The sequence below is a fragment of the Mauremys reevesii genome, linkage group 1 (genome assembly GCF_016161935.1).
Source record: "Mauremys reevesii isolate NIE-2019 linkage group 1, ASM1616193v1, whole genome shotgun sequence".
NCBI lineage: Eukaryota > Metazoa > Chordata > Testudines > Geoemydidae > Mauremys > Mauremys reevesii.
In genome coordinates this window covers 29,841,825-29,854,150 of record NC_052623.1, presented here as the reverse complement: position 1 = coordinate 29,854,150, position 12,326 = coordinate 29,841,825, and the positions used below count along the sequence as shown (strand labels likewise).

At 42.2% G+C, this 12,326-nt stretch overlaps 1 protein-coding gene across 6 annotated transcripts in view; it reads left to right on the top strand.

Moving 5' to 3' along the window:
* Window positions 1–12,326, top strand: part of NOX4 (NADPH oxidase 4) — a 176,389-nt gene that overhangs the window by 24,311 nt on the left and 139,752 nt on the right. For all 6 annotated transcript variants that reach the window (XM_039519640.1, XM_039519638.1, XM_039519639.1 and 3 more), the window contains exons 7-8: window positions 5,485–5,557; window positions 9,306–9,386. In XM_039519640.1, coding sequence (XP_039375574.1) covers window positions 5,485–5,557; window positions 9,306–9,386 — 154 coding nt within the window. The remainder of the gene's footprint in view (window positions 1–5,484; window positions 5,558–9,305; window positions 9,387–12,326) is intronic.

Below are 12,326 nucleotides of genomic sequence, written 5' to 3'. Positions count from 1 at the left end.
TGGTTTTCAATATATGGTCCCTGGACACCTGGGGGTCCACAGACCGTCTAAGATTTCCAAATAGGTCCATGGCTCCATTTGAAAATTTTAGGGGTCTGCAAATGAGAAAAGGTTGAAAACCACTGCTGTAGAATCTCCTGTCATGGAGCAGCATTGATGGAGACAGGGAGTAATGGGGGATGGATAGTTCAGTTTGTTGCTCCAAGTTAATACAGGTCGCTCAATAGATCCCTCGTAATATTGAGAAGAGGAGTGAGTCTGAAGGAGGCAAACTGAAGGGCGAGGTTGTAGCCTGAGCCCGACTTTAGGGGCTTTTTGTTGTTACAGGACAACTGACCCACTTCATCTGCTTACCTGTCCTTTATGGACAGTGCAGTCCTGTAAGGTTTAGCACTTGCAAGGTACCGAGGAGCCTCAGGTTCCCTTGTTCAGTCCCTCAGAGGCAAGATTAACCCTAAGTGAAGGGAAAGCTGCTGCCTCACAGAGTGTCAGCGGATAATAACCCCTCCCCCCAACTCAAGATGGCTGCAGGGAAAATCTCACTATTTAAAAAAGAAAACTGTGATCTAATTGAGGATGTGTGATACTGATTCAATAACCTCAATTAGAATATTTAGAAAACATGCATTAAATATAATCTGCAAATCAAAAAATAACCCCCATAACTGTTTGCCATTTTTCATCATCATGCTCCAGACAAAATGTTTAGTTTCTGTGTTGGTGTTATGCAAATCTGCCATTTGTTACATCAAGCACATGACGCAATGAACCTAGGCTTGCTTACCCAGTGGTCAGGAAGGAGGAGTTATAGAAACCCTTGGAATGGTGTGAGCAAAGTCTTCAGTGCTGTTGTTCTGCAGATGAATCAGTGGAACATAGTTTCAAACAGAGATTCTACATAATATTAAAACCAAATTTCTGTATTTCCAATGTTAGAAAAAGAAATGTAACCAAAACACTGACTGGTTGTCTCAGCTGGTTTATGTCAGGATCAGTTCAACTTTAGAATGATTAAACTGTAACATGGAAGCAAGCAACTAGAATCATAAAAATAAATGAGCAAAGAGGTTTTAGCTGCATGCACATGACAGAGAACAATGTACTCCCATTATGGAATGGATTCCCTGGGCCTGACGCAGGCACTCCTCACTCAGACACAACTCCCATTGGCACCTACGGGGTCTGATGTTCTACTGTGTTTCACCTTGTGCACCCCTGTTCAGAATGAAAACAGAATGCCGCTATTCTGATTTGGTAGGGGTTAGTGCAAGACAGCATAGAAACAAGCCAAAAAAAAGTTTCATTTGAAAGGATTGCAAGATGGGGTCCCGTGTCTCTCGTTCCAGTTGCACTTACTGGAATTAGAAGTCTATAGAAAATACAGGTTTCAAAGGTTCTAAGCCAAATCCAGACCAGGTGTCAGTAGGTGCAGCTTCCATAGAAAATCAGTGATATTCTAAATGGTGGTGTAAGTCTCTTGGCTAACTGGCATAGACTCATAGACTTTACACCAGAAGGGACCGGCATGATCATCTAATCTGATTTCCTGCACATCGCAGGCCTCATAACCTCACCCACCCACTCCTGTAATAGACTCATAATCTCTGGTTGAGTTAGTGAAGTCCTCAAATCATGATTTAAAGACTTCAAGTTACAGAGAATCCACCATTTACACTAGTTTAAACCTGCAGTTGACCCATGCCCCATGCTGCAGAGGAAGGCGAAAACCCCCAAGGGTCTCTGCCAATCTGACCTGGGGAAAAATTCCTTCCAGACCCCAAATATGGCAGTCATTTGGACCCTGAGCATTTCAGCAAGACTCAATAGCCAGACACCTGGGAAAGAATTCTGTGTATTAATTCAGAGCCCTCCCCATCTAGTATCCCACCATTAACCATTGGGGATATTTGCTGTTAGCAGATCGGCTACATGCTGTTGTAGGCAGTTTCATCATACCATCCCTTCCATAAACTTACCAAGCTCAGTCTTGGAGCCAGTTAGGTTTTGGAAGGCTGTTCCAGAACTTCACTCCTCTGATGGTTAGAAATCTTCATCTAATTTCAAGCCTAAATTTGTTGATGGCCAGTTAATATCCATTTGTTCTTATGTCCACATTGGCACTAACTCCTCTCCCTCCTTGGTATTTATCTCTCTGATGTTTTTATAGATAGTAATCATCTCTCCCCTCAGCCTTCTTTTGATAAAAGTAGCGCAGTTGGCTTTGATGTGGCATTCAGTGGGTGTTCAAGGTGAGGGCTGTTCACAGACTAAGGAGGAGGAAGAGGGAAGGTGCATCAAAATCAACATCTAATAGGAGGCGCAAATAAAGTATAAGCAGTGCTGCCTTGGATCAGGGAGACGGCCTGAGTGCACATTGTACAGCCCACAGCCTCTCCATGAATTACCTTGCTTCTGTGGATACCCTGAGAGCTGTGTGGATCTTGGGGAATGCACTGTATTAGGGTGAGAGCCTGCAAGGTGGAACCCCCTCTCTCCCTAATAGAGTAAGGGGAAAACCTTGTGTCATTTTCATTCCCCTTCACTTCTCAGTGTATTCACTCATAAGGGATGTTTTGGCCTGACTCTCTAGATCAGTAATTTAATAGCATCCTGCTTTCACCCCATTGTGCCCAAGTGTTGAAGTCCTGCCCCATTGAAGTCAGTATCAGAACTTCCATTTTCTTCACTGAGGCCAGGTTTTAATTTGTGCTCTCCAGGCTAGAGATATCAAAACCACACAGGAATTGCATATCCTACAGTGTAGGAATCAATTCTTGGCACAGGTGGTTTGAGGCTTAAGGTGTGGGGGGTTAATTTTTTTTTTTTTAGTATAATTTAAATTTTTAAGCGTTTAACTTGTAAAAAAAAAATAGCAGAAGCATTCAAGTGAGAATGCAGCAGCCATTTCAAATCACCATTATTGTTGTTGCTTGAATTGTGGTAGTGCCTAGAGGTCCCAACCAGGATTGGGGTCCTGTTTTTATTAGGTGTTGTACAAACACATTGGTAGACACTGTCCTCACCTTGAAGAGTTTACAGTCTAATTTGAGACAGGAGGCAACAAGTGAAATGATAAGAAGATGGAAGGAAGGAAGGACAGGAGTAGCAGCAGTAAGAGTACAGGGGTTCATAGGTAGCTATTGCACAAATGGATAGTTCCCATTCATCTTAATTTTAAATAAAATGAGCTATCCCTGACCAACCATTAGTTATTATTATTGCCATAGTGCCTAGGAGCTCCAGGCATTGACTAGTCCCCATGGTTCTAGGTACTGCACAAACACGGAACAAAAAGACTGTCCTTGCCCCCAAGGAGCTGACAGTCAGATTTGGTGGCTGATTTCTTGAAGGCAACACAGCAGAAATGGAACTTGAGGGATTTGGAGGCAGAGGATGATGACGACTTTACAGATTAACCCAGTGAGGACACTGCATGCAGAGGTGGGCAGAGTACTAGGAAGTGTGAAAATGTTTGTGGGGAAAACAGATGGATCAACAGATGGATGTTGAAGGTTTCCATCACTAAAGGAGTATCAGGAATGGTGTGTGGGAATGAAGGGAAAATAAATAAAAGCAGATAGGTAGGAAGGGGACAGAGCTGAGAAGGGGTTTGTAGGTGAGAACAAGAATCTTGAATTTGATGCAGGAGAGAAGAACAAGTGTGCTTGTGGATTTGAAGAGTGGGCTGACATGATTGGAATGACGGCTTAGGAGGCTGATTTTAGCAGCTGTGTTTTGAGTGGAGGGGTAATGGGAGGAAGAGGGGATAACTTTTCAGTCATGTACAGATTGAAAATCTATATTTAAAAAGAATAAATTAAGAGAAAGAAAGACAAATTATATATTGCAACTCTCCTTGTTTTTTCTAAGATCCAGGATAAAATCCTGGACTCACTGAAGTCCATGGCAAAATTCCCATTGATCGAGGAGCCAGGATTTCATCCTAAGAGTTTCAGAAATGAGTACTGATTTTGGGTGTCTCAATTTTTGGGTCCCTAACTTTAGGCACATTAAAGTAGTCTGGTTTTCTGTTGCTCAGTATTTTCTAAAAGTCAAGTCTCCAATGGAGCACTCAAAAATTGTGACACTTAAAACCACTCATCATTTCTGAAAATTTTGGCCTAAACTTGTAAGCAAATATGGCTTGATCCTGCCCCATTATAACCAATGAAAGCTTTGCTATTGACTTCAGCGGAAGCAGGATCAAGCTCCTAGACCATAATCTTGCAAAGACTTAGGCACATGCTTAACCTTACACACTGTGGGTACGTCTTCACTACCGGCAGTATCGGCGGGTAGCAATCAATTTCTCGGGGATCGATACATCGCGTCTCATCTAGATGCGATATATCGATCCCCGAACGCGCTCATGTCGATTCCGTAACTCCATCAACGTGAACGGCGGTAGCGGAGTCGACATGGGGAGCCGCGGACGTCGATCCCGCGCCGTGAGGACGGTAAGTAATTCGATATCAGATACTTCGACTTCAGCTATGTTATTCACGTAGCTGAAGTTGCGTATCTTATATCGATTTTCCCCCATAGTGTAGACCTGCCCTGTGAGTGGTCCCATTGGCTTTATGTAATATTAAGCATGTGGCTTTGCAGGCCTGGGTCCTTACATGTTAAAACCCTGAATGGTTTGCTTTCTTCAAGAGGTAAAATATTCGCATGTAACTCTTCATGGTTTTTAAGTGTTTGCTCATCATACATAATTCTTAGGCCACCAACTTTGAAAATCAGATGCCAGCATTAATGTAGGTAATTAAAGTCTTTGTCCTATCGCTCTGGAATGCTGACTGCAGCTCGTCCTCGCAGGTTTTGTTCTACAGTCAACAACTTCAAACGTTATACTATGTCATGAAGACTAATTGCAGCACTTTTCCCATTTCAGAGTAAAATGGGTCTGCAAATGATCTTAGCAACAGCTGGCATTGCAGTTGATTTACTTGAAATTCTCTTTCTATGACCAATTTTTTAATTGTGCTGTTTTGGAGAGCTGTACATTTAAAAAAAAAATAACACTGAAAATTAAAATGGAAATGTTCTCCAAGTAACTCGCTTTGAAAGAGATTTCAAAAGCTATTATAAAACCAGCCTTTATAGCAAACTGAAAGCCTGTGCAGTTAGAAAGGTACCTGCTGAGATCCAGCTGGTTCATGGTGCAAAGGGGGTACAAGAGGAGGAGTGAACAGTAAATTGTGAATTTTAGATGTATCTGTATATACATGGACAAATGCAAGGAAGAAAACATATTTTCCCCTCTCCAGATGGAGAATAACAGAGTTTTGCACAAAATTCTCTGAAACTATGTTCCTTTGGAAAATTGGTTCTTAGAAATAAATAAATTACACAAATCAAATAAATCATTTTGATCAATACATGATTTGTGTTCCTACTACAGACCAGCACTTTAAATGGTCATAAAAGATGAATGTACCTTTTCCTAATACAATTTTAAATCTACGTGTGTTTATGTTGCAGTTCCAGGACTGACTGGGGTCCTGATGGTGTTAGTTTTATTCCTAATGTGCACAGCTTCTACATATGCTATCAGGTAAGACTTAATCTGATTATTAAATTGAATATCACAGTCTGAGGAATCATATTCTGCCGCAGATTAGAAGGAATAAGAGCAAGTACAATGATATGTAATAGGCATTACATAAATGGAAGGAAAATATCAAATATCTTGTTCCATTTCTTGCACTAACTTGTAGGTGAACTAGCACATTAAGTTTTGGAATCAATATTTGTACAATAAATATGCAAATTGATGATGTTTTCAGAGCATAGATTTATTTAAGGGACATGGTCAACTTGAAATCTAGACAATTTTACTCTCCCCTGTCACTGGGGTGACCAGATGTCCCGATTTTATAGGGACAGTCCTGATATTTGGGGCTTTGTCTTATATAGGTGCCTATTACCTCCCACCCCATCCCGATTTTTCGCACTTGTTGTCTGGTCACCCTACCTGTCACTCTGTGAAAGATCCACACAAGCAACACAGGAAACTAACTGTACAGTGGTACCAGTGAAACTAAGTGCTGTCAAATGTGCAAAGTAAATAAACTACTGGAAAAATCAGTGGTTAATGTAGTTTTTCTTCATTCATTCCTGGGTATTACCTGTAACAATACATTGATAAAATATTTCAGATAGAAATGTGCCATTTAGTTGACTTAGTGTCTTTTTAAGGGGATATTAAGAATTCTGGGTACCATATTTCATAACTGAACACAATAATTCTTGGTCACAGCCTCACGTAACATTATTAATGGAGATGATAGTCTAGAGAGAAAATGAGCAGGGAACTGTATCCCCTTTTCAGCGCAGAGTCCTTGTGAACACCAGCGGCTTAATGCTGTAAAGTGCCTGCTCCAACGACTTAAGTGTCAGATTGCTTAACACCCTGCAGGATTGAGTTTGGGAGCCTTCATAGCCTTCGGCCCTGATCCAGCAAACACTTAAGCACATGCATAACTTTTGCTCATGTAGCTGTCCTTATTGAGTACTCACTTGAGTAGATTACTGTTTTTGCAAGATCAAGAATCAAGTGTTTGCAGAATTGGGGTTTTAGATCTCGATTCAACAAGGTACTTACAGATGTGCCTAACTCAAAGCAGGAGAGATTAATCCCAATTATGTCAGTTAGGCATATGTAAGTTACATTGCTGAACCGGCATGTCTTAGCTAGCTATTATTATTATTATTGTTAGGCCCTGAGTAAGGAAGCAATTGAGTTTGTACTTAAGAATCTTTCCTAAACATGGATGCTTTCCTGAATCAGGACCTGAGGAACTGCAGCCCCAGATGGAGCTACAGAAGCACTGAATTTGAGCAGGATTAGACTGGTGTGCTGCTAGACTCAAGATAAGATCTCAGGATAATTGGGCAGGATGTAAGCTATACTAAAGGCTTTGCCTCCAAAGCCAAACCCATTTCATAAAAGGTGGAAACGTTAAATGATCACTTCATGCTGATACAGCTCTGCAAGGCTTTTCCAAAAGCAAAGGTCTGTTTTCTCCAAGACCAACATAAATTATAAAATAACAGTAGCATTTGTTGAAATAATAATAATAAAAAAGATATGCAATGCAAATAATGAAAGTACTATGATAAAAATTTAAAACTGTTCCTGATCCAGGCAACAAAGGTTTCCCTGTTTCCAAGACTATGTACTAGTTATATCCCGTTTTGACTATGGCAACCTCCTGCCCTTCAGTCTCCCCTCCCTAAAACTCCACTCCCATCAAAAACTCATTTTCCTCTCTTAGTGCTCCAACAATGCATCTTCTTCTAGATTCATTATAGTGGCATCTCCTCTTCTGTATAAAGATCAAGCTTCTTTTCTTCAAGCATCCCACAGCTCTGCAGCTGCCTTTTGTGTCTAAGCCCGTTTCTCCTCCTGAATTCAATCTGCTCCTTCATGTCCTCTCTGTCTTCTCCTGAAAACTCTTTCCACTTTCTTTCATGCAGTCTCTGTGTTTGCAATAAGTAAAGGCTTGATACAAATTTGAGGTGAAATGGAAAAGCAGTTTCTGACATATGAATTTGAGAACAAAACCAGCTGAATACACTTCTTGAAAAATCTTCTTAATTTTTTTAAATTGTTGTTCTTCCATGCAATAGCTGAGCACCAGCTTGTGTAGCAACTCACCATTTTTCATTCAAGAACCATTTGCTAGGAGGGAGTTTGAATTATTATAAAATGCAATAAAACATACAGAAAAATGCCAAAATGTATTCCAGTTACAAGTTAAAGTTATTCCAGGGCCTTTCCCATGAACTCAATCACTAAAATATAGGATGCCACTTATTCAGGGCTTCCTAAATAAGTTCCAACCACCCACACACAAGCTATCTTCATATAACAATAGTCATTCACATTATTATCTTATAAACCATCACACACACATTTCCTTCCAATGCAAATCTACACCCGCCCACATACCAAGGACAGTTTCCCAAAATAGGAATTAAACACACATTTTGAACTGAGGTTTTCAAGAACTCTGATTTCTAGGAAATTAGATTTTGATAAATGTCTATTTTGAATCACAGATAGTAGATAAGAAGCAATCTGATATGTTTTAAATAGCAAAAATGTTCTGATTTAGTAAAAAGAAATAATGTTTATTTTTAGGCAATGTTCCAGACATAAGCTGTCTAGGTAAAAGGAGACAAAGATATTTCAGAGAGGGACAAGTTTGCAATGTCTTAATAATAGCTTCTGAAATTATATAGTCAGAGTTAAGGTCGTATTTGATTTTATTTTTATTTTTTGTATTGTGGGTGGGGATAAGGGTTTGTATTGGAAGAGAATATGTTGTGCTGCTGTGTGGGGTTGGAATGTGCTGTGTTGTGTATTTGTGAAGATAGGTAGCTTATGGGTGAATATTTCCTTAATTAGTGAGTTCCTAGGTTTTTTTGAGTGATGATTGTATTCATGGAGAAAGGAATAGTTAAGTGACAGTTCACAGAGTATTTTATGTGGGGAGAATTTCCCTGGTTTTTAAAATCATCAATAGAAGAAAGTCCTTCTTCCCCTTTGTCCTGCACTCCCTGCACTTATGTGGCACTGCTTGTTCCCTGCAGTTTACCTCTATGTGCCCTGGATTCCAGAACACCCTCTCTGTATGTCAACTCTAACTCCTGAAGTATCTTCATATTTTCCCTCCTGTTGCCCTTTGCCCCAGTTCCCTGCATGTGCACCATGGCTACCTGCACCTGCTTCAGTCCTTCTCCCCTCTTCCTCAACTCTCTGACTGCCTCCCCTCCACACACCTTGTTACCCACTTCCCACGACACCCATTTGTATTTAAAATGCTTAATAGCTACTGTCAGTATTTTAAAATATAAATGTCTACAAGATCATCAGGGCAAATGGTGTGGCCTGAGGGAGCCAGTGTTGGTGGCAGAACTGTGATTATAGGCTGAATTTTGGGGCCAGGGAGCCATTATGGCAGCAGGAGTGGGGAAGAAGGCTGTGTAGAGACCTGGGAGAACAGGCTAGTCTCCATATCTTAGCTTCTTGCTTGTGCTCCTAGTCCCTGCTCTCCTTCCCTCCCTTCCATGCCTACCCAGTCCCCTGTCCTTCTTGCCAACAACTCAGTGAGGGAAAATGTGTGTGTGTGTGTATATTTTTTACATAGCTGAATTGGATTTTGGACCATAACTGAATTGGATTTTAATTTTTCTATGTTTATAATTTTCATCTAGATACACAGAGCTGCTTGTAATTAGCGATGACTGAGTGCAATATCTGAGAATGGCATTAAACCACAGTTTATTCTTTGCAGGCTTTCGAACTACGATATCTTCTGGTACACACACAACCTTTTCTTTGTCTTCTACGTGCTGCTGCTGGTGCACGTTTCCGGGTATGTAACAAAATAAACTGTCCCTGTTCCTTAAGCACAGTGAGGAGGGTACAGCTCACAAAGAAGGGCATTGAGGCAGGGAGCTAAGTGGCATCTTCCTGACATGACCTTGTGCTGGTCACTATTTCACAGTGGCAATTGCTCTTGTAAAGCTTGTGTTGTGGCTGGAGCATCATTTGGTACAGCAGATTAGAACACAGCAGGGTCAAAACCTGAACCAAACCCCCCTCCTTGCCCATTCCACCAAATTCTGGTGTTAACTAAAGTAAATTTTGTTTAGCTCTGCCCCCAGAACCACCCTGGCTGAAGTGAAGTTACTCTCTTCCCTTTGTCTCTCCTTTCTCCACATCCCCATTGCTGTAACCACAACAGTTATTTCTCTCTCCCCAACCGTTCTAAACAACCAGTCTCTGGGTATAAATGACCGCGCAAGTGTTAAGAGCGGGGGGCTTGGGCAGTCAGGCCTAATTGCCAGAGCGAGAGTCCAGGGGTCTAATTCGGGGGTTCCAGGATCAGAATCCAAGAGTGATACCTGGAGTTTGGGACTGGGGCTGGGGTTTTAGTACTGATGTCAGCGGGCAAGGATGGAGCCAGCATTCAAAGGGCAAAGTCAGGTCTGTAGCCAGAGTCAGAGTTCAAGCACTGAAGCCCAGGATCAAAGCCACAGTCAGCGTCCAGTATCAAAACCAGAGGTCAAAAGCTGGAGTTGGCCTCCCAATACTGAAGCCAGGGGTAAAAGCTGGTGTCAGAGTCCAAGTACTAAAGCAGGGGCTGGGCTTGGAGTCAGAGTTCAAGGGTGGAAGCCAAGGGTCCAACCTGGAGCCAAGGTTCTGAGAGCTAGCAGAGAGGCAGATCCATCACAGTGGCTGGCAGGGAAGTCAACCTTATTGCAAAGATGCTTCCTGGAACTCTTCCTGGGTTTAAATAATGTGCCTGGACCAATCGGGGACAAGAGGGGAAGCTGTCAGTTCGGCCTTCTGTGGGGATACTTCCTGTGGTTTTATCTCCATGGGAAGTACGTGGTGATGCCTAGAGGTTTCCCATTGCTGCCAGGTAGTGGCATGGAGGTGTCACCTGTCCTGCAGACCCAGGTTCTGGTCCCATCCCCACAGACCCTCACAAGGTGCAAGACTGTGGAGTTTCTCACACCAGTGCAACTCCTTTGGAACAGATCCTTAGCTGGCATAAATCAGCACAGCTGCATTTGAATCAAAGGAGCTGCATCATTGGCACCAGCTGAGGACCTTGTCCATTGACTTCCCTGGAATTACTCCTGATTTAGACTGATGTGAGATGAGAAAGAGACAAGCTTTCGAGCTGCACAGAGCTCTTCTTAAGGTCTGGGAAAGGTACTCAGAGTCACTGCTAAATACATATAGGAGTTGCATTGGTGTGAGATACTGAGTACCTTTCCCAGACCTGAGGAGCTCTGTGCAGGTTGAAAGCTTGTCTCTTTCACCAACAGAAGTTGGTCCAATAAAATATGTTACCTCACTCATCTTGTCTCTCTTTGTAGGGTCTGAAGGTAAACAATGAGTAGCTTCAATGGTTAAACAGAACACTGTACACTTGAAATCTAGAGAATTAAAAAAAAAAAAAAAAAAAAAAAAGAGTTCCAAGTATCAGGTTCTTACACTGGACCATGATCCTGACTTTTCCATGTGTTTTTTTTTTTAAAGGTTCACTCCCCCCCCTCCGCCCCTTCACTGTTGCTCTAGGAAGACCCAGCAGGGGAATCTGACAAACCAAGGCCTCCCCATCTCGCACTGAATAAAAGGCAGGTGGTTCCCTGTGCAGACCCCTGTTCTTGCAGGACTGAGCCTGCTTGGCTATACAAGGGAATTGGTGACAATGACTCTGCACCAAGTGCAGTCTCATACACAAACGGAAAACTAAAGGAAAACATTTTTCTACCCTCCATCAGTTATAATAGATGTAAGATATAACTTGTAACAATAGAAGCTAAAAACATTTCAAACCGAAGCATGTTTTTTTTTTTGTTAATTTACAGACAGTTGAGAACACAAGGAAACAATGAGACAATATTAGTCAGCATGATAGGCTGTGGTATCAGCACACCTAACCATTGGCAAGGTTTTTTTAATAAAGTTACCGGTACCAGTTTTTAATTCCTGAGGCTAGATGGAACAGATAACTAATGTCTTTTTGTACAATATCCTCAGCAGCCAGCCTGAAAGGGTAGATTATAGTGGAGCAGGCATCAGGACTGAAACATCTAGGCTACTAACTAAAAATCCCAGTGGAGTCAATGGAGGCCTACCTCTCTCTGAGGTGGAAAAGCTGAATTCCATGCAGAAAAACCTGTGTGGGCAGCTTTTGAATGAGATCTTAAAATGCAAGGACTAGTCCGGCTCTCACTGAAGTCAGTGGGAGTTTTGCCATTAATTTGCAGGGCTCATTCCTCCTTCCATTGATGCACTTTTGGTAAGATTAGGGACTTGCCCTGGTGTCTTTATTCAAGATGTCCCCAACTCTCATGAGGTGCTGCCTGCAGCTCTGTATGCCGCTGAAGTTCCATTATTGGTTATAGTGTGTATAATTGCGTAGGGAGCAGGCAGCAGTGGTGTGTGCGGGGACCATTGCTAGGAACTGCATTAGGATTTTTTTGTAGTCACGTTCATTCTGAATCCTCTGTTTAAAGATTGCCCCCCACCACCCAGGGCACTGGCAGCTGGAGGAAAGACTGTCAGCATGACTCCAAAGGAGCTGAGCTGTCAAGGAGCAGGGGCATGGGCAAGGGGTCCCAGGGTGTCTGAGATTTGCATGGGAATGGCAGCTCATTCTTCAGGGGACAAACCTCTTCCCACCGCTGGAATGATTTGGGGAAGATTCTGCAAGGGGATTTTTTTAGGCTATCCCATGCCCTTTCCTCCCAGATCCTCTCCTGGGGGTATTTCCTGGTTCTATTCTATGTATATT